The sequence below is a fragment of the Somniosus microcephalus genome, unplaced genomic scaffold, assembly GCF_052327205.1.
Source record: "Somniosus microcephalus isolate GS21.2 unplaced genomic scaffold, FLI_Smic_1.0 unresolved_chr9, whole genome shotgun sequence".
NCBI classification, from domain to species: Eukaryota; Metazoa; Chordata; class Chondrichthyes; order Squaliformes; family Somniosidae; genus Somniosus; species Somniosus microcephalus.
This window is the reverse complement of record NW_028225187.1, coordinates 35680175-35702943: the sequence shown is the minus strand read 5'-3', so window position 1 is coordinate 35702943 and position 22769 is coordinate 35680175. Positions and strand designations below refer to the sequence as shown.

The following is a 22769-nucleotide window of genomic DNA, read 5'->3' as shown; positions in this document are numbered from 1 at the left end:
GGGAGGCACACAGGGGATAGTTTTGGCCCCAGACGAATGGCAGGTCCAAAATTCCCCATTTAAAGCCACCTGGGTGAGGGAACATGAGTTTGCTGTCCATGCAAGTTCAAGTTCACAGCCTGTAAAAACAGGCACTGTGACTTGTTTCCAGGGAAAGGTTGTCCAGCCCACCAATTGGAACACTTCCCTACCCCAGTGGGACCCTAGTGTTGGCAAAAGTTTGAATTTAAAAAGCTCAAATTCGAACCAAAGTTTAAATTTGAGCAAGTTAGGTGGCTCAGAAACAAAGAAACAGCAGCCTGTGATTAGAAATCAGCAGGCTGTTGCCCATTCATTCACTGAAACTGCCCGTGCAGGCGCTGGTCTGGAGACAGGAATCCCCCACTCTTCCGAACAGCAGATTCACGCAGGTGCAGTGGCCTGTTTAAAGGGACCAGCTTCTCAGCCAGCCTCTAGAGTGGTCCCCCTCATGATGTGGGACCCTGGGGGGGGCATGGATAGCAATCCCTCTTGCAGGAGACAAAGGGAGGGAGCTGACACCAGGTTTTAAACATGGGGAGGAAAATTTCCAGCCACCAGCAGCGGGTGGTGAGAGTATACCTGCCCCCAGCATAGGAGTGGGCAGGGAAGAGCAGACAAACCCGGAGAGAGACATGCACCGGCAGGCTGCCAGGTACATTATACAGTGCGGGCTATTTGGACATGGGGGAGAAGGTTCCCAGCCAGCTGGGGCTGTGACCCAAGCTCAGGGTCCGCCAGCCAAAGCTTCCCCCATAGAGACACCCCTCAGAAGGTCTCAGTGGGTGCCCCAGCATAAGAAAGCATGGTCATCCACTTTACAGTGGAGTAGCGCGGTCTCCCGAACCGGAGAGAAGCCCAAGAACAGAGGCCCCCACTCAACAGCCATAAGCTGCGAGGCACCAGAGACAGGAGGCAGTCCGGCTTCGCTGCAGCCAGCAGCAATATGCGACAGTGCCAGAGATTAGCCTGGCCATCCGGAGACGGGCGGCATTTGTATTATAGCTATGTGTGTGTATATAGCGTGCTTTTAAGGTGTATTTTAAGTTTGTTGACATAACTAGTCTTAAGTTTAAGTTTAAAGAGTTTAAGTTTACATGTGTGCCAAATGTTTGTATTTTGGTCCGAGGTCGAGGGGCCCGACCATGTCTCCACCTAAGGCAGCAGGTCAGTGAGACCTGGCTGCATGTCCTTTTAAGTTTTGCAGGAGATTGGACCAAGAAGCGGCCCGTTCACCCTGCCCGAGCTGGGCATCGAATGAAGATATGGAGACAGAATGTTGGGGATCACCTCGCCACTGGACGAATCCAGGAGACCCCACAACGATCTTCGGGAAAAACCGGACAGGGTCCGGAGGAACTTGCCTACTCCTCCTACGGGGAGGAGATGGGCCCCAGCTGGGTGGGGCACGGCCCCCAACCCATCACCATCCTGACCAAAGTTCACTTGCGGGAGACCTCGCTTTTGAGGAGTCATGATGGGGAAGCGCGGGCGCCTTGTGATAGGGGCGAATTCCTCGGGGGTGGGTGATGATGGCCCTGGAAAGAACGTATAGAGGAGGGGGAGACCCAAGAGTCGCGTGGGTGCATTCGGGGAAGGGAGGAACTCACCCGGGGGCCCATGGGCAGTGAGGGTAAGTGTGGCTGGGAAGGATGAGTGGGTGGCCGGATCAGTGTGGGGCCAGGGAGAACCGCCACACAGGCACCCATCATTTTCTACAGCCAGTCGAGGGTAGACGGGAGGGGGAAAGACTGGGAGTCGAGATCCCATGCTCCCCGGTCTCGGTCTGTGCTAAGGTATATTTTAAACAGGAGGGGTACCCCGCCTCCACAAAAGGACAAGGGAACAGCTTGGGGCTGGCGGAGCAGGCTGGTGTGCAAATCCATTCTGCCTGTTTTAAAGTTTAAGATGATCAAAGGGGGGGTGGAAGATACTTTTACTGCCCGAGTGGGAGGAGCAATGCCCACTCGAATTTCGCAACCCATCATCGGCACGTGATGCTCGGGGTTCATTTAAGCATGTTGTTAAATTATTTTTTGTACTTTGTGTTGCAGCCCCAAGTTGAGCAGGGGCGTAGGATCCTCTCCTTGCTTGGGACCAGTTTTTGACAACTCCAAGTTGAGCAGAGGCGTAGGACCCTTCCGTGCTTGGGATCATTTTGATTACATTGTGTAACTAAGATTGCAACATTTTGTTATAACTTATGATGTAAAAAAGTGATTATAAATTTGGTTTACACTGTATAATTTTACAAGCGTGTAGGGGTATGAGACCCCTTATTGAAAGCAGAAGTGTCTGTAAGATGCCTACCGTAGCATGGTATTTTTTCTTGAATTTAAGGGGAATAGACGGGACAGGGATCAGTGGCAGATAGCTATTAGGTAAATACAGGGGATGCTTGTTTGTGAGGGGTCAGAAATTATTGCTCATTTCTTCAAGAGGATACTACAAGCAAGCTGGAATTATCCAAGGGCGGACTGTAAGAATTCACAATAATTTACAGTTCTGAAGATTAATTTTTTATTGATTAAGGAATCCCTGGGCGTTGTGCTTTTAAATTTCCAGGGATAAAAATGGCTGTCACCACATGGCCGAAGACAAAGGACAATGCTTTGTTTACTAAGCAATTGAATGCTATTAGCATTTGTTTGTATATCGAGTGGATACATCTAAACTGCAGAAGAGACTTTTGTATCTTGAATGGGATCCGTTTAAGAATTGAACAGGTCTAAATCACCTAGCATTCTGGACAATAGAGCAGTTGTATTTCCCTTTTGTTTCAGCCCAGGGAGCTCTGGAAGACACATTAACCCAGTCTAACCACTCTGAGTTAGCCAATCACAGCTTTCTCTTGTGTATTGGACCCTTTGAGCGGGGAATTTTGCACATAGCCCTTGCAGGGCAGAACAGCAGGGCCTCAGCAGGTATAAAAGATAGCTACTGAGAAGCTAACTCTCTTTTTACTTCGCTGGACCACAGGTGAGCAGGGTGTTCTGACTCCTCGGCAAGGCAACCTAGCAGGAGTTAGGGGGTGATGATTTGAGGGTAATTGCTAAGATTGTTTAAGTAACATTGGAGCCATTTTATCCCTCGTTTTCGCCGTCTGCAACCCCCTGTTATATAGTTTTACTGTAATTACTGTGTTCGTGTGGTATAGTTTATTCTTTTGATTGTAGTTTATTTAGGTAATAAAACTTGATTTTTCTCTCATCCAAACCACTTGTCCGTTTTAATATCATTAATTATAAGTTCCTCCACTCAGAACTGAAGGAGGGAAGCGATTCGAAACCGCTGTTTGTAAATTGGTTTAGAGTGCAGCAGCAAAAGTCTGTTGACCAGGTGAATTACCGTAAACCAGGTAAAAGGTTGGAATTGGTCAGAGCTCAGAGGCAAAGGCTGCTGGCCAGCTAAATTACCATAAATCAGTTAAAAGAAGCCCCCCCTTACAGTGGGCTTCCCGCGGTTACCTGCACTTACCTAGCATGCCGGCCGTTGCGCTGTGCGCCCGCATGGGATTCCAATCCTGGGCCTCCTCCAACTGCCGGCGCACAGTGCTTGCGTATCCCAGGGGTGCAATTAGTTCGATGCGTCCCCTGGGATCACGTGGGCCATGCAGAGCCAATGGTAGCAGGGAATGCTTCATTCATAAGTCTGACAGGAAGAGCTGTCAAACCTATAAATACTATAAGCCCCAAAACATCATTAAAATTTCAAATAATTTTTTTTTTAATCACATTCTTAAAATAAACTATAAATTAAATGAAATAACTATTTTAAACAATAATTTAATTTTTTGTAAAAAATAATTAGATTTTCTAACGGAGCTAAAAATAAACTTACCTTTCTTTAAAGTATTTAAAAATAATAAACCTGTGGAAAAAATGCTTTAATTTTAATTAATTCACCACTTACCTTGTTAGAAGCAGGCCTTGCACCTGCTTTTTAAAAGTGTAACTGCTGGAGACTTACCCTCCCGGAGAAACCTGTAAGTTCAATGCACACGCGCTGCCTCTCCGGCGCATGCATTCGACTTCTGAACCCCTTCTTTCAGGGGAATGGAAGTGCCGTATTCCCGCGCATGCACAGTGCATGCACAAAACCGGCACTTTTGTTAGGCCTACGCATGAATACCCTGTGCGTACTCACGTGCTGGGACCCGAACTTCTGGGCCATTTATTGAATTAAAAACAGAAAATGCTGGAAATACTCAGCAAGTCAGCAGAATCTGTGGAGAGAGAAACACAGTTCACGTTTCAGATCGATGACCCTTTGTCAGAAATGGAAAAAGCTGAAGATGGAACAGGTTTTTAGCAAGTGCAGGGGCAGTGAAAATGGGGAGGGGAGTAAAGAACAAAAGTGAACGTCTGTGATAGGATGGAAGGCAAGAGAGATTAAGAGACATTAAGAGACATTAAGAGATGGTGCAAGGCAAAAGGAGATGGTAATAGGACAAGTTAAGAAACAGAGAAATATAGCAACATGGAAGATAGGAGCAGGAGTATGCCATTCGGCAGCTCGAGACTGTTCCGCCATTTAATGAGATCATGGCGTCCCTTCAATATTCAGTACCCTGTCCCTGCTTTCTCCCCATATCCCTTGATCCCTAAGTCTTAAGAAATATATCTAACTCCTTCTTCAATATATTTAATAAGTTGGCCTCAACTGCCTTCTGCGGTAGTGAATTCCACAGGTTCACCATTCACTGGGTGAAGAAATTCCTCCTCATCCCTGTCCTAAATGGTTTACCCCTTATCCTTAGACTGTGACCCCTGGTTCTGGACTCCCCCACCATCGGGAACATCCTTCGTGCATCTAGTCTGTCTTCTCCTGTTAGAATTTTATAATTTCAAGTAGATCCCCTCTCATTCTTCTAATCTCTAGCGAATATAAGCCTAATCGACCCAATCTCTCCTTCTACGTCATTCCTGCCATCCCAGGTATCAGTCTGGTGAATCGTCGCTGCACTCCCTCCATGGCAAGAACATCCTTCCTCAGATAAGGTGAACAGAACTGCACACCATACTCAAGGTGTTGTCTCACCAATACCCTGTACAACTGCAACAAGATATCCTTGTTCCTGTACTCAAACTCTCTCGCTACGAAGGCCAACATACCATTTGCCTTCTTAACCCCCTGCTGCACCTGCATGTTTTCCATCATCTACAAGGACCGCTTTCCTGAAACTGAAAGTAGAAATGTTGCAATGCAAACACACAACACTACATTTCTCTGGAGACCGTGAAAACATGGTTATTAACGCTTCCAATCTTGATTGTAATATCGCACAATGGCAGCTGTCACCTTGTGCAGTGTGTTGTTCCTGGTATTCAGATATTCCAGCCGCACTTTCAAATGTGAAGCATTATTTTTTTAATTTGTTTTTTATGGGATGTGGGCGTCGCTGGCAAGGCCAGCATTTATTGCCCATTCCAAATTGCACTTGAGAAGGTGGTGGTGAATCGCCTTCTTGAACCGCTGCAGTTCCTGTGGTGAAGGTGCTCCCACAGTGCTGTTAGCGAGGGATTTCCAGGATTTTGACCCAGCAACGATGAAGGATCGGCCGATATATTTCCATGGCAGTATGGTGTGTGACCTGGAAGGGAACTTGGAGGTGTTAGTGTTCCCATGCGTCTGCTGGTCCTGTCCTTCTAGATGGTGGAGTTCGCAAGTTTTGAAGGTGCTGTCATAAAAACATAAGAACATAAGAAGTAGGAGCAGGAGTAGGCCTTACGGCCCCTCGGGCCTGCTCTGCCATTCAATAGGATCATGGCTGATCCGAACCTAGACTCACATCCAATTCCCTGCCCTCTCCCCATAAGCCCTGATTCCGTTATCAGCTAGGAAACTTTCTATCTCCGTTTTCAATTTATTTAATGTCGCAGCTTCCACAACTCTCTGAGGTAGCAAATTCCATAGATTTACTACCCTCTGAGTGAAGAAGTTTCTCCTCATCTCAGTTTTGAAAGGGCAGCGCCTTATTCTAAGATTATGCCCCCCAGTTCTAGTCTCACCCATCAGTGGAAACATCCTCCCCGCATCCACCCGATCAAGCCCCCTCACAATCTTATATGTTTCGATAGGATCGCCTCTCATTCTTCTGAATTCCAATGAGTAGAGTCCCAAACTACTCAACCATTCCTCATAAGTCAACCCCCTCTTCTCCGGAATCAACTGAGTGAACCTTATCTGAACTGCCTCGAGAGCAAGTATATCTTTTCTTAAAAGCTTTTCTGTCAAAGAAGCATTGGCGAGTTGCTGCAGTGCATCTTCTAGATGGTACACACTGCAGCCACGGTACGCTGGTGGTGGAGGGGGTGAATGTTTAATGTGGTGGATGGGGTGCCAATCAAGCGGGCTGCTTTGTCCTGGATGGTGTCGAGCTTCTTGAGTGTTGTTGGAGCAGCACTCATCCAGGCAAGTGGAGAGTATTCCACCACACTCCTGACTTGTGCCTTGTAGATTGTGGAAAATGCTTTGCGGAGTCAGGAGGTGAGACACTTGCCAGAGAATACCCAGCCTCTGACCTGCTCTTGTGGCCACAGTATTTATGTGGCTGGTCCAGTTAATTTTCTGGTCAATGGGGACCCCCAGGATGTTGATGGTGGGGGATTCGGCGATGATAATGCCTTTGAATGTCAAGGCAAGCTGGCTAGAATCGCTCTTGTTGCAGCTGGTCATTTCCTGACACTTGTATGGTGCGAATGTTACCTGCCAGTTATCAGCTCAAGCCTGAACGTTTTCCAGGTCTTGCTGCATGAGGGCACGGAGTGCTTCAATTTCCGAGTAGATGCGAATGGAATTGAACGCTGTGTAATCGTCAGTGAACATGCCCACTTCTGATCTTATGGTGGAGGGAAGGTCATTGATGAAGAAACTGAGGATGCTCTTAGTAACCCCTGCACCGATGTCCTGGGGCCGAGATGATTGGCTTCCAACAACCACACCCATCTTCCTTTGCGCTATTTAAGGCACCAGCCAGTTGAGATATTTCCCTGATTCCCATTGACTTCTAATTTACTAGGGCTCCTTGATTCCACATCCGGTCAAATGGTGCCTTGAGGTCAAGGAAGCCACTCTCACCTCACTTCTGGAATTCATATGGTGTCATATTTAACCACGAAATGAGCTTCCAACCACATATCCGCAGCTTAACAAAGAACACCTTCTTCCACCTCCGTAACATTGCCCGTCTCCACCCTTGCCTCACCTCAGTCTCTGCTGAAACACTCATCCATGCCTTTGTTATCTGTAGATTTGACTATTCCAACGCACTCACAGAATCACAGAATCACAAAATTACAACAGTGCAGATAGAGGCCATTTCGGCCCATCGAGCCTGCACCGACACATATCCCACCCGATCCCCGTAACCCCTACACCAACACATAGAGTCATAGAGTCATAGAGTCATAGAGTAATACAGCACGGATAGAGGCCCTTCGGCCCATCGTGTCCGCGCCGGCCATCAAGCCCTGTCTAATCTAATCCCATATTCCAGCATTTGGCCCGTAGCCTTGTATGCTATGGCATTTCAAGTGCACATCCAAATGCTTCTTAAATGTTGTGAGGGTTTCTGCCTCCACAACCCTTTCAGGCAGTGAGTTCCAGACTCCAACCACCCTCTGGGTGAAAAAGTTCTTTCTCAAATCCCCTCTAAACCTCCCGCCCTTTACCTTGAATCTATGCTCCCTAGTTATTGACCCCTCTACTAAGGGAAAAAGCTCCTCAGCATCCATCCTATCTATGCCCCTCATAATTTTGAACACCTCAATCATGTCCCCCCTCAGCCTCCTCTGCTCCAAGGAAAACAAACCCAATCTGCCCAGTCACTCTTCATAGCTGAAGCGCTCCAGCCCTGGTAATATCCTGGTGAACCTCCTCTGCACCCTCTCTAACGCGATCACATCCTTCCTGTAGTGTGGCGACCAGAACTGCACACAGTATTCCAGCTGTGGCCTAACCACTGTTTTATACAGCTCCATCATAACCTCCTTGCTCTTATATTCAATGCCTCGGCTAATGAAGGCAAGTATCCCATATGCCTTTTTTACCACCTTATCCACCTGTTCCGCCGCCTTCAGGGATCTGTGTACTTGCACACCCAGATCCCTCTGACCCTCCGTCTTGCCTAGGGTCTTTCCATTCATTGTGTATTCCTTTGCCTTGTTAGTCCCCCCAAAGTGCATCACCTCGCACTTTTCCGGGTTAAATTCCATTTGCCACTGTTACGCCTATCTGACCAACCCATCTATATCGTCCTGCAGACTGAGACTACCCTCCTCGCTATTTACCACCCTACCAATTTTTGTATCATCCGCGAACTTACTGATCATACCCTTTACATTCATATCCAAGTCATTAATGTAGACCACAAACAGCAAGGGACCCAGCACCGATCCCTGTGGTACCCCACTGGCCACAGGCTTCCAGTCACAAAAACAACCTTCGGCCATCACCCTCTGCCTTCTGCCACTAAGCCAGTTTTGTATCCAATGTGCCAAGGCACCCTGGATTCCATGGGCTCTTACCTTCTTGACCAGTCTCCTGTGCGGGACTTTATCGAAGGCCTTACTGAAATCCATGTATACCACATCCACTGCGTTACCCTCATCCACACACCTAGTCACCCCCTCAAAAAATTCAATCAAATTAGTCAGACATGATCTTCCCTTGGCAAAGCCATGTTGACTATCCCTGATTAATCCTTGCCTCTCCAAGTGGAGACAAATTTTGTCCCTCAGGATTTTTTCCAATAATTTTCCTACCACTGATGTTAGGCTCACTGGCCTGTAGTTCCCCGGTTTTTCCCTACTACCCTTCTTGAATAATGGTACTACATTAGCGGTTCTCCAGTCCTCTGGCACATCCCCTGTGGCCAGAGAGGTCCTGAATATATGTGTTAGAGCCCCCGCAATCTCCTCCTTTGCCTCACACAGCAGCCTGGGATACATTTCATCCGGGCCTGGGGATTTATCCATTTTTAGGCCAGCTAAAACCGACAATACCTCCTCCCTCTCGATGTTAATATGTTCGAGCATATCACAGTCCCCCCGCCCTATTTCTATGTCTACATCGTCCTTCTCCATAGTGAAAACAGATGCAAAAAATTCATATCCCACCCTATCCCCGTAACCCCACATAATTAATCCCCCTAACACTAAGGGTCAATTTATCATAGCCAATCATCCTAACCCGCACATCTTTGGACTGTGGGAGGAAACCGGAGCACCCGGAGATAACCCACGCAAACACGGGGAGAATGTGCAAACTCCACACAGACAGTCACCCGAGGCTGGATTCGAACCTGGGTCCCAGGCACTGTGAGGCAACAGTGCTAACCACTATGCCGCCATGCTGGCCTTCCACATTCCACCCAATGTAAACCTGTGACCTTCCAAAATTCGGTTGCCCTTGTCCTAACTCGCAACAACTCCTGTTCGCCCATCTCCCCCTGTGCTCGCTGACCTACATTGGCTCCCAGTTAAGCAGCAGCTCGTTTTCAAAATTCTCATCCTTATTTTCAAATTCCTACATGGCCTTGCACCTTCCTACATCTGTAATCTTCTTCAGTCCCACAGCAACCCCAAGATATCTGCGCTCCTCTAATTCTGCCCTCTTGAGGATTCCTGATTATAATCGCTCAGCCTTTAGTGGCCATGCCTTCTGTTGTCTGGGCCCCGAGCGCTGGAATTCCCTGCCTAATGCTCTTAACCTCACTACCTCTCTTTCCTCACTTAAGACTCTCCTTAGAACCTATTTCTTTGAACAAGCTTTTCTTCACCCGTCCTAATGTATCCTTTCATCTGGCTTGGTGACAATTATTTTGCCTTAAAATACTCATCAGCAGCGCCTTGGGACGTTTTACTACGTTAAATGGGCTATATAAACATAAGTTGTTGTTGTTGCTTTGTGATGTGGATATTGTATCTCTGTTCAGCTGTGGTCAGTGTGAGATGGATATTGTATCTGTGTTCTACTGTGGGTCAAAGTGAGGAGGATATTGTATCTGTGTTCAGCTATGGGTCAGTGTGAGATGGATATTGTATCTCTGTTCAGCTGTGGGTCAGTGTGAGATGGATATTGTATCTGTGTTCTACTGTGGGTCAAAGTGAGGAGGATATTGTATCTGTGTTCAGCTATGGGACAGTGTGAGATGCATATTGTATCTGTGTTCTGCTGTGGGTCAGTGTGAGATGGATATTGTATCTGTGTTCTGCTGTGGGTCAGTGTGAGATGGATATTGTATCTGTGTTCTGCTGTGGGTCAGTGTGAGGTGGATTTTGTGTCTGTGTTCTGTTGTGGTCATTGTGAGGTGGATATTGTATTGTGTGCTACTGTGGGTCAGTGTGAAATGATATTGTTTCTGTGTTCTGCTGTTGGTCAGCTTGAGGTGGATATTGTATCTGTGCTTTGTTGTGGGTCAGTGTGAGGTGGATATTGTATCCGAGTTCTGCTGTGGATCAGTGTGAGGTGGATACTGTTTCTGTTTTCTTCTGTGTGTCTGTTTGAGGTGGATATTGTATCTGTGTTCTGCTGTGGGTCAGTGTGGGGTGGATGATGTATCTGTGTTCTGCTGTGGGTCAGTGTGAGGTGGATATTGCATCTATGTTCTGCTGTGTGTCAGTGTGAGATCGATATTGTATCTGTGTTCTGCTGTTGGCCAGTGTGTGGTGGATATTGTATCTGTGTTCTGCTGTGGGTCAGTGTGAGGTGGATATTGTATCTGTGTTCTGCTGTTGGTCAGTGTGAGGTGGACATTGTATCTGTGTTCAGCTGTGGTCAGTGTGAGGTGGATATTGCTTCTGTGTTCTGCTGTGGGTCAGTATGAGGCTGATGTTCTAACTGTGTTCTGCTGTGTGTCAGTGTGAGGTTGATATTATATCTGTGTTCTGCAGTGGGTCACTGTGAGGGGGATATTGTATCTGTGTTCTTCTGTGGGTCAGTATGAGGTGGTTATTGTATCTATGTTCTGCAGTGGGTCAGTGTGAGGTGGATATTGTATCTGTGTTCTGCTGTGTGTTTAGGGGACATGTTTTCTGTGGTTTATGGTAATGTGTCTTCCTTTACCTGGTTTACGGTAATTTACCTGGTCAAGCAGCTTCTTGCCACTGCACCTCTGACCTATCCCAAACAGCAGTTCCGAATCGCTAAACCCCACCTTCCAGTTCGGACTGGAGATCTTATAATTAATGATATATTAAAAATGGACAACTGGTCTGGATGTGAGAAAATCACTTTTATTACACTAAAGAAAACTACACCACACGATTTAAGTACTCACTGTACAATTGCTTAAAGGGGGAAGACAGATGGCAAAAACGAGGGATAAGTGGCTACAATGTTAATGAACCAATCTTAGCAATTTCCCTTAAATTACCACCCCCCTTTAACTCCTTTCTAGATTGCCTTGCTGAGGAGTCTGAAACCTGCTCACCTGTGGTCCAAGGAAGTAAGAGAGAGATAGCTTCTCAGGAGCTATCTTTATATCCTGCCAGCTCCTGCTGTTTTGCGCTGAAAGGGTCTGTGTGCAAATTGGTGTCCATAAGTTCGAATACACAAGAGAAAAGCTATGATTGGCTGATTCAGAGTGGTTGAATGTGTCTACGTTCTGGGGCCAAAGTGCTCCTGCCTACATCCGGAATTTCTGGGCTAACCAAAGGGGACATACCTGAATAATGGGTGATTCAAAACCCATTCATTCCAAACTGTTCTTTTTAGAAGTCCTTTTCCGGAGTTTCGATATGTCTCATTACGTGTAAGTGTTGTTGAATGGGGTTGGGTTTCTGTGTAAACAGAAGCCCTTTGTCCTGCGGTGAGTCTCCAGTGGTTTAATCCCTTATGTCAACACCCTGCAGTTTCAATAAATAAACATCCATTGTCAGCAGGGAAGGGAAACTCCCTGGTTTGATTGACAGGTCTGACTGCCACTGCTTGATCCTCCCACTTACACAGACACTTCGAGCTGCTTCTCTTGTCCTTTTTGGCCATGCTATTCTGGCGGCCATCTTCAGACCCCTCTGCAATTTACACAGTTCGAAACTCAGAGGTACCATTTTAATCTTAAAGTCCTTATGTTGTCCAAGAGTTCTTGGTATGCTTTTAAAACATTTTCCAACCCAGAGACAACTCAAATCATACAATTCTTCGTCCACGATGTGGACCAATATTTTCCGATCTTCAGGGAGTTAGGGGATTTTTGCAAACCCCTACAGTCCACCCTTTGGAAACTTCCAACTTGATTGTAGTATCCACTCGAAGGAGTGAGCAAAATTTTCTGACCCCCGACAAACAACCATCCCCTGTATTTACCTAATAGCTACCTACCACTGATCCCCCGACCCATCTATTCCCCTCAAATTTGAGAAAAAAACTGTGGTACGGTAGGCATCTTACAGATACAACAGTTTTCAATAAGGGGTCTCGTATCCCTGCATCACTTGTTACATTATACAATGCAAGCAAAATTTACAATCATTTGTTACATTACAACTTATTACAAAATGTTGCAATCTTAGTTATACCATGTAATCAAATGATCCCAAGCACGGAGAGGGACCTATGCCTCTGCTCAACTTGGGGCTGGACCACAAAATACAAAAAAAAATCTTGAACAACATGCTTAAACAAACCCCGACCATCACGTGCTAATGATGGGTCGCAAAATTCGAGCGGGTATTACTCCTCCCACCCGTGCAGTAAATGTTCCTTCCACCCTCCCCCCCACTTTGAATGGTGTTAAACTTTTAAAACATGCAGAATGGATTTTACAGATCAGTCTGCTCTGCCAGCCCCGAGCCATTCCCTTGTCCCTTTGGGGAGGCGGGGTAACCCTCATGTTTAAATTTACCTTGGCACAGACCGAGACCGGGGAGAATGGAATCGCGACTCCCAGTCCCTCCCCCTCCTGTCTTCGCCTGACTGGCTGCAGAAAATGATGGGTGCCTGTGTGACGGCCCTCACTGGCCCCTCAACCTTGGATCCCAGATCCGGCCACCCACTCATCCTCCCCAGCCACACTTCCACTCTAACCTTGCCCGTGGGCCCCCGGGTGAGTTCCTCCCTTCCACGAATGCACCCACTCGACTCTTGGGTCTCCCCCCCCTTTACAATCTTTCCCGGGCCATCACCACCCTCTCCCGGGGAACGCATCCCTATCTGACAAGGCGCCCGCGCTTCCCCACCATGACTCCTCAACAGCGAGGTCTCCTGCAAATGAACTTCGGTCAGGATAGTGCTGGGTTTGGGTCCGTGCCGCACCCACCTGGGGCCATCTCTTCCGTGTAGGAGGAGTAGGCAAGTTCCTCCGGAACCTGTTCGGTTTCTCCCGAAGGTCACAGCCGGGTTTCCTTCTCGATTTGTCCAGTGGTGAGGTGATCCCCAACCTTCTGTATCCATATCTTCCTTCGATGCCCAGCTTGGACTGGGCGAACAGGGCTGCTCCTTGGTTCATTCTCCTGAAAAAAACTTAAAAGGACATGCAGCCAGGTCTCTCACTGTCCTGCTGCCTTAGGTGGAGACATGGTCGGGTCCCTCGACCTCGGACCAAAATACAAACATTTGGCACAATTATGAACTTAAACTATAAACTTAAAACTACAAAACTAGTTATATCAAAACTTAAAATTTAGCTTAAAAGCACGCTATATTCAAACCAAAGCTATAATACAAATGCCGCCCATCTCCAGAGGGCCAGCCTAATCTCTGGCACTGTCGCAGATTACTGCTGGCTGTAGCGAAGCTGGACTGCCTCCTGCCTCAAATCCCTCGCAGCTTATGGCTGCTGGTTGGGGACCTCTGTTCTTTGGCTTCTCCCCAGTTCGGGAGATTGCTCTTTGTGGCAGGTACGCTGGTGAACATCTTTTCTTGGGCTTCCGGACCCTCTGAGACTTTCTGAGGGGCGTCTCTGTGGGGGAAACTTTGGCTGGCAGACCCTGAGCCTGAGTCGCAGCCGTAGCTGGCTGGGAAACTTCTCCCCCTGGTGCAAACAGCGCTGACTGTATAATATACCTGGCAGCCTCCCACTGCTCCAGGTTTGTCTCCTTTTCCCTACCCACTCCTGTGCTGGGGGCAGGTAATCCCTCACCACCCGCTGCTGGTGGCAGAAAATCTTCCTCTCCAGGTGCAAAACCTGGTGCCAGCTCCTTCCCTATGTCCTCTGCAAGAGGGATTGCTATCCCTGTCTCCCCAGGGTCCCACATCATGGGGGGGGACCACTCTTGAAGCGGGCTGAGAAGCTTGTTCCTTTAAAAAGGCAACTGCGCCTGTGTGAATCTCCTCCCCGGAGTCCCCTGGCAGAGGCTGTGAAGCCTCTGTATCCAAACAGGCGGCTGCGCCTGCGCAAACCTCCTCCTCGGAGTCCCACGGCAGAGGCTGCGAAGCCTCTGTCTTCAAGCAGACAACTGGGTAGGGAAACTGATGCGGAGCCGCTGGGGTCCCGCAGGCAACTGCATCTGCATGAACAATCTCTTTAAAGGGCTGGGGAAATGCTACTATAGCGCAGGCAACCGCGCCTGCGCTTTCGGTTTGGCTGAAAAGGGTAGGAAGAACCGCTGGGTCTTCCAAGCAGGCTACTGCGCCTCCGCCTATAGATTGGGAAGCGGGGACCTTTAAACGGCCGATTGAGCCTGCGCACTCGGCCTTACAGTGGACAGGAGCCGCTGGGGGTTCCAAGTTCGTGACTGCGCCTGCGCGAACCTGGTGTTGGCAAACCTCTCCCCATAGGCGCGCGACTGCGCCTGCGCGGGAAAACTGAAGAGGAGCTGCTGTGGGTAAGGGCTGGGGAACCGCGCTTGCGTGAACAGACTCTGTGAATGGATTGGCAGCAGCCTGCAGATTTCTAATCTCAGGTTGCTGTTTCTTTGTTTCTGAGCCACATAAATTATTCAAATTTAAGCTTTGGCCAAAATTTATGTTCCACTGGGGCAGGGAAGTGTCCCAATTTGTGGGCCGGACAACTTTTCCCTGGAAACAAGCCACAGCGCCTGTCTTTACAGGCTGTGAACTTGAACTTGTCTGGTCAGCAAACTCCTGTTCTCTTGCCCGTGTGGCTTTAAATGGGGAATTTTGGACTTGGACCTGCCTTTGGTCTGGGGCCAAAACTATCCTCTGTGTGCCTCCCTTGTCCTGGATTTCTGCTACCAGACCTGCTCTACAGGGGTCCCAGAACTCTCCTTCCCTGTTCCCCTGCTTAAGCAGCTTAGTCCTCCTTAACTCCGTACCCAAACTCTCTATCTTTCTGTTACATGGAGTATGATCTGCTCCACTAAACCTTTGGTCGCAGGCCAGCTTATAAGCTGCCTTTACCTCCCTAACCTTCTCCTCCTGCTCTGTTACTTCTGAGGTGAGGCGGGCATTCTATTCCCACAGTCTCATCTTGTTCCTCTTTGAACTGTAAATTTGTCTCTTTAGGAACTCTATCTTGTTCCTCGTGTGGCTTTTGCCCTCACTAACTTCTTGGGTGAGGTGTGCATTTTCCTCCTGGAGCATCATCTCACTGTCACTCGCCTCTGTGACTTACTGCACAAAGTGCTCTATAAATGCCTGGCATTTCGTGACCTCTAGTGTGAGGCGTGCATTTTCTTCCCGCACCCTCATCCCACTATTTCTGGCCTCGTTCACCTCTCTTATGAGGCGTTCTACCTCCGCCTGGCATTTTTCAAGCTGGCACTCCCGATTCTTGGCCTCTTTAACATCCTCCTGCACCCTCATCTCACCCTCCTTAACCCAACCACCTATACCATGATAGGTCAGCCTACACACTGCCGCTAACATCCGCAGGGCTACCCACATACTGAAAACAAGAGAAACAAGAGCCGATGCTTTCTCCAGATCCAGACCACTCATCATATCAAGAACTGCCTCCAGTCCTGCCGTGGTCGCCAATATGTAGGGGGCATCTTTTCTGTGGTTTACGGTAATTTACCTTCCTTTAACTGGTTTACGGTAATGTACCTGGTCAAGCAGCTTTTGCCACTGCACCTCTAACCAATCCCACACAGCGGTTTCGAATCGCTAAACTCCACCTTCCAGTTCAGATTGGAGAACTTATAATGAATGATATGTTAAAAACGGGCAACTGGTCTGGATGTGAGAAAATCAACTTTTATTACACTAAAGAAAACTACACCACACGATTATTGTAATCACTGTACAATTGCTTAAATGGGGGAAGACAGACGGCAAAAATGAGGGATAAATGGCTACAATGTTAATTAAACAATCTTAGCAATTTCCTTTAAATTACCACCCCCCTTTAATGCCTTACTAGATTGCCTTGCTGAGCCGTCAGAAACCTGCTCACCTGTGGTCCAAGGAAGTAAGAGAGAGATAGCTTCTTGGGAGCTATCTTTATATCCTGCCAGCACCTGCTGTTTGGCCCTGAAAGGGTCTGTGTGCAAATTGGCACCCAAAAGTTTGAATATACAAGAGAAAGACCATGATTGGCTGACTCAAATGGCCTTGGAGTGGTTTGAATGTGTCTGCATTCTGGGGCCGAAATGTTCCCACCCACATCCGGAGCTCCCTGGGCTGAACAAAAGGGAGTATTGTGTGATTCAAAAACTCATCCATACTGATCTGTCCCCTATCAAAATCTTCTCTGTAGATTTGATGTGTCTCATTGTGTGTGTAAGGGGTTTTCAATGGGCTGGATTGCTGTGTAAACAGCGCCCTTTGTTCTGTGGTTTAGAGTAATCGCAGCTAATCCTTTATAAGTCATTATTAAGGCAGCAGTGTCAATCGATCATCTCTGCAGTTTCTATAAACAAACATCTTTTACTACAGGGTGATTGACAGCTCGGGCTTCCATTGAATGCAAATGGCCTGTCTGTCTCTATTCCTGCTGAAAGTTCGGTTCCTTTTCAGCCATTTTTATGCCCCTTTGCAATTTATACAGTTCGAAACTCAAAGGTACCATTTTAATGTTAAAGTCCTGAAGTTGAGACTATTCAAATCACGCAATTTTTCGTCCACGATGTGGACCAATATTTTCCGATCTTCAGGGATTTAGGGGACTTTTGCGAACCCCTGCAACAGGTCCCACCTCCCACAGATAAGTTCCCAATGCCTCAGGAATCTAAAGCCCTCCCTCCAGCACACAGCCCAACTCACATACCAGGAATTGATAGATACAGGACAAATCACCACTCAAATACCAGAAACTGACATGTACAGAACAAAAGCCCACTCACAAAACAGAAACTGACAGGTGCACACGAAAACAACACTCGCATACCAGAAACTGACAGGTACAGGACAAAACCCCACTCACATACCAGGAACTGAGAGGTACAGGACAAAAGCCAACTCACATACTTGAAACTGTCAGGTACAGGACAAAACGCCACTCAACTGCCAGAAACTGACAGGTGCAGGACAAAACCCCACTCACATACCAGAAATTGACAGGTACAGCCCAAAACCCTACTCAACTACAAGAAACTGACAGGTACAGGACTAAACCACATTCAATTATCAGAAACTGACAGGTGTAGGAGAACACCACATATCAGAAACGGACATGTACAGGACAATATCCCACTCACATACCAGAAATTGAAAAGTTCAGCACAAACTCACTCACATATCAGTAACTGGCAAGTACAGGACAAAACCTCACTCACATATCAAAAGCTTACAGTTACAGATCAAAATCCCACTCATATATGCAGATGCAGAATGAATCTCAGACTCGCACATCCCAGTGACAGACACATACAGAATAAATATCGCACACACATACACTACCAGAGAATGCCAGATTCCGAATGAATCCCAACACTGACACACGGTACCAGAGTCTGACGGATACAGATGGAATCCCACACTGACACATGGTATCAGTGAGGAACAGGAAAAGAATGGATCCCACACTCACATTCTGTAACAGAGACTGAAATTGAGAATGATTCCCACACTTACAAAAATCACCAGAGACTGAGTGATACAGAAATATTCACACACACACACACAGTACGAGGGTCTGTCAGATACTGAACTAAAGTGGCGGAGACCACACCACCAGGTGTGGATATAGTGCACAGGTAGGAGGAAGTTCATCTAAATTGCTGTCCCGTGCAGCAGGAGTGCTTGTGGCCAGGATAATGGTCTGGGAAATGAGGAATGGGAAAATGATGCTTCCTCTGCACTTGCAGACTGCAGGGGGCACGCTGGTGACATACACTCAATCTGATTGGGTACATAAAAAAGCCAATCAGAGAGAAGAAGACCAATGGAAATTGACTAGTCCACTCCTCTATCACCCCCAACAGCCCTTCCCCTTCGCCTGGCACCTTCCCGTGCAAGCGCAGGAGATGTAACACCTGCCCCTATACCAACCCCCTTCCCACTGTCCAGGGCCCCAAACATACCTTCCAGGTGAAACAGCGATTTACTTGTACTTCTTGCAATCTAGTATACTGTATTCGCTGCTCACGATGCGCTCTCCTCTACATTGGGGAGACCAAACGCAGATTGAGTGACCGCTTTGCGGAACACCTCCGTTCAGTCTGTAAGGGGGACCCCGAGCTTCCGGTCGCCTGCCATTTTAATTCACCGCTCCATTCCCACTCGGACCTCACTGTCCTCGGCCTCTTGCATTGTTCCACGGAAGCTCAACATAAACTCGAGGAACAGCACCTCATCTTCAGATTAGGCACTTTGCAGCCTTCCGGACTCAATATCGAGTTCAACAATTTCAGATCATAAGCTCAGCCCCTATTACATTTTTACATTTTTTTTCCCACCCCTTTGTTTTGGGTTTCCCCCCCCCTTTCCTTTTTTTGTCTCTCTCTCCCACATGGCAGCTGTCTCTCTTTCTGCCAGTACACTTCACACCTAATCTGAGCCGTCTTTTGTCTCCACTTGTCCTATTACTACCTCGTCTGGTTTTGAATACCTCTTAATGTCTCTTTACTTCTTTTGTTCTATCGCAGCCCTGCCTTCGATCTATTTTATTTACTTTCCAGTTTTGTAAAATGTTTCACCCGAAAATTCGACTCTAATTTCTCTCCACGGATGTTGCCTGGCCTGCTGAGTTTTTCCAGCATTTTCTGCTTTTAGAATGGAAATTGACATCATTCTTCAGCAGCCAATTACAACCATTGCCTTCACCCATCCCTCATTAGCATAGGCCTGTGGGGGCAGCCTATTTATTCCAAGCCCAGAGCGGGATTGCGTCATTTTGCATGCGAAATCGCGTTTGTGAATGGTTGCGGAAAAGAAAACTGGCCAAGAAGGGCACCAAGAAAACCATCGCTAAACCGGCAGCGAAGGGCGGCAAGAAGCGCAGAAAGTCGAGGAAGGAGAGTTACTCCATCTACATCTACAAAGTGATGAAGCAGGCTCACCCCGACACTGGCATCTCCTCCAAGGCCATGAGCATCATGAACTCGTTTGTGAGCAATATTTTCGAGCACATCGCGAGTGAGGCTTCCCGCCTGGCCCATTACAACAAGCGGCACACCATCAGCTCCTGGGAGATCCAAACCGCCGTGCACCTGCTGCTGCCCGGGGAGCTGGCCAAGCACACCATGTCGGAAGGGACAAAGGCGGTGACCAAATACACTAGCTCCAAGTAAAACTCCACGCTGTCCTGAAAGAACAAACCCAAAACACATTGGCTCGTTTAAGAGCCACCCACAATCTCTCTGAAAGAGCTACACAAACACATCTCCCTTTAGACTCAATTTACTGTAATTATTTCCTGAACAAGTGTGTTTGAGAACATTTGAATTTCCAGCTATAGATTTAGGTTTGAATTCTTAGATAAGCAGTTTCACTGACCGGATAGACCTTAGTGTCACTGTTGTACTTCCTGTTCAGTAAACGACAAACACAGTCTCTGGTCGCTATTTCTCTTTGATCTCAGACTCTAGGGGCCGATTTTCTTTCAGCCGTCGGGCAGCTTTTCATGCGGATGGTTCCAAAAAATCACTGAAAAAGTTGGTCGCGACACCCCGCCGCCTGATTCCCCGCCCCGTCCTACTTTCGGACCGCCATTTTCCCGCGACCCGAATCAGTCCCGACCGCCGCTTGGTGGGACTGATCGTTGGATCACTAATGACCAATTATTACCTTGTTGAAGTAGCTTTTCCGGGGCCGCTGCAACTTTGGGGCTTTCTCCACATCAAACATGCCTGCGGGGAGCCCCGCTGTTGAAATCTGGCGTGAAGCTTGCTGGCTTGCTTGCCTGCAGCTGCAGGTCAATTGGAGAAGCTGCGATTTAAAGGGACAGCACTTGTATGTTGAAGGACCTTGTTGTTGCAGGTTTGGGGCTACTTCTTCAAGGCTTAGGCACAGCTGTGGAAGGTTGGAGCCCCGCACACTTCTCCAATGCGATCTCCTGGGAAGCCTCGATCGCCACCCTCACTCAGCACTTCCTCAGCGGAGGCATCTACGAGAAGCAGGGGATGCCTTTTTTTCCTTCCCTTCTTGCCATTAGAGGATCTCCAGCAGCAGAGGCGGCAGCAGCAGAACCAGGAACAGCAGGATCAGCAACAGGAGCACCTGGCTGCTGGTCACTCACCTGAAGCTGCACAGGCCAGAAGGGGCCAGAGCTTGGAAATGGCTGGAGAGCACCTTGCTGTGCTTTAGGGGGCCATGGGGACTCGTTTCTGCTTTGGCATTCCTACTCAGGAGGACTTCCATGAAGATTTGGTTTCTCTGTTCAACAGATGGCCAATGCTCCTCAAGAGATGTCATTCTCTTTTGAACTCTCACCATGTTTTCCGTACCCTGGCGAGTTATCTCCTCCATGGAGGTTGCCAACCTTTCCATGGTGATGCGTTCATGCGCCAATGACTCCACAGAGGCTCTGCTCATGGTCGCTATTGATTCCTCCATTCACCCTGCGTTCACAGCGACCCTGGAGACAAAACCTGCCAGAGACTCCTGCATCTGTGCATGGAGATCCATCACCGCTTATCTTGCGGATGGACCCAGAGGCAAAGGGTCGACATGCAGCACAGCTGAGCTGAGCTGGCAGAGTCCTGCGCCCTCCAACGAGGACTCTCCACTGCTCTCACTGTCTCCAGAATCTGCTGAGGCTCACTTGTGAGCTGCGAAACACCAGGTGACAACACTACTCCATGTCCTGAAGGTCCCCCTGAGGCGTGAGTGTCTGCGTTGGTGCTGGGTGCGCTTACTTCTGCTGATGCTGCAAACTCAGAGGTTGGAGCTTCCTCTGAGGAGTCTGGCTGCACAGTCTCTTCCTCCTCCACATTGAGGACGTGGGCTCTGGATGGTACTGTGGGGGAGTAAAGGGAGGAGTTAGAGATGTAATGCCAAGGCTCTTCTGGTGACTCCCAGCGAGTTGGCATCTGCTGACACCTGCATCCATGCAGCATTGGTCTCAGTGGGAGGCCTCTTCCTCCCTGACCCAGGGAAGAGGACCTCCCTGTGGGCCCTAATCCCATCCAATGATGCCTGCAGTGAAGCCTCGTCGAATTTGAAGGCAGCTCGGGGTCTGGCACTGGCAGCAGCTGCTCCAGGCTCCTTTGCTATTGTGCAAGAGTGGTTGAGAAGCCTGCAGATGTGGAGAAGCTTGCTGGAAACTTTGAAAGCACCACGAATGATGACATCATACTGTGGGGATTTCTGACTTGAATTGCACAATTAGCAAAGCTTCCCACATGCTGGGAATTGATTGGCCGCTTGAGGGAAAATTACTTTGAGCTGGCTGACACTTTTTTACGTGTGTCAGCTACCCCGCATTCGGGGAAACCCGACCATTTCCCACACAAGCTGAAAATCGGGGCCGATGACGCAGTCGCAGTGGAGTGGTGAGCCTGGTTGTGCTGCTTCTTTTCTTTTAGTGCGGTTTTGATACAATTGGGTGAATTGTTAGGTCACTTCAGAGGGCGGAGAGGAGCCGACCACATCGATGGGCGATTGACGTCACATGTAGGTCACATTGGGAAAGGAGATCAAGTTGCTTTCACTAAAGGGCATTAGGCTAGGCTGGGCACTTTAGCCAAAAGTTAACCAGGTATCAGGATAAGGGAACATGCTAAGAAAGCACTGATAAACGAAGCTATCACATCAGAGAACAGTCTACAGGACAAGAATCGAGTTATCTCTAAGAACAAGGGCGTTAAAAAACGAACAGGTGACACGAGCCATACGGCTTTCAGCTAATGTGTGCTTTGGCACCGTAGCTGATGCCATTGTGAGCTACACTCCGTTCATGAACTCATTCACACTTAGTCCTAATGGAGAAGGGCAACCTGTGTGCGACTGAGTCAATCATGAATTGATGGTTATATTATGTATCTACTTTCTGTTGTGTAGTTTGAAACAGTTAATATTAAAAGTGGGTCGTGGTACGGAATATTTTCCTTTATTCATGCATTACCTTCGGAAATCTGAACGTAGATCCATAGAAACATAGGGCTAGATTTTCAGTATAGACAGTTTTGGGGCGCTAACCTTAGCGCCCGCCAGAAGTTAGCGCCCGCCCCAAAGTAGCGCCCCGTTGCTGGAAATTCAGTGGCTTCGCCCTAAGAGATTGGTGGAGCGCTAAAAGAGGCGTTCCACTCCTATCTTTAGGCGCTAAGCTGGCGGTCCAGAGGGATAGCGCCCAGGCGGGCGCAGCACGGGTGCGGTCATTTTTGGACTGACAGCAGACCCCGTGGCGCCGACCAGCTCTTAAAAGGGGAAGGGACGAATTGGTCTGCTGCCACGCCCTGCACACTGCAGCCTTGCAAAGAGGCCTCAACACTGCTGCTCAGCCCCAGGGAGTCATCGCAACGCCA

The 22769-nt window shown here is 48.2% G+C and overlaps 1 protein-coding gene across 1 annotated transcript; it reads left to right on the top strand.

Annotated features, from left to right (window-relative positions):
• Positions 1–17079: 17079 nt before the first annotated feature.
• Positions 17080–19624, top strand: LOC147085064 (histone H2B 1/2-like). Its single transcript, XM_085979296.1, has 2 exons — positions 17080–17109; positions 19251–19624. The coding sequence occupies exons 1-2, from the start codon at positions 17080–17082 to the stop codon at positions 19593–19595; spliced, it is 375 nt and encodes a 124-aa protein (XP_085835422.1). The 3' UTR covers positions 19596–19624.
• The last annotated feature ends 3145 nt before the right edge of the window (positions 19625–22769 follow it).

Excerpts from the sequence above, each read along its gene's own strand:
- LOC147085064 (XM_085979296.1), top strand. The coding sequence starts at position 17,080 with ATGCCTCAGGAATCTAAAGCCCTCCCTCCA. Across the intron at positions 17,110-19,250 it reads AATCTAAAGCCCTCCCTCCA|AAGGGCACCAAGAAAACCAT; the intron begins GCACACAGCCCA and ends AAACTGGCCAAG.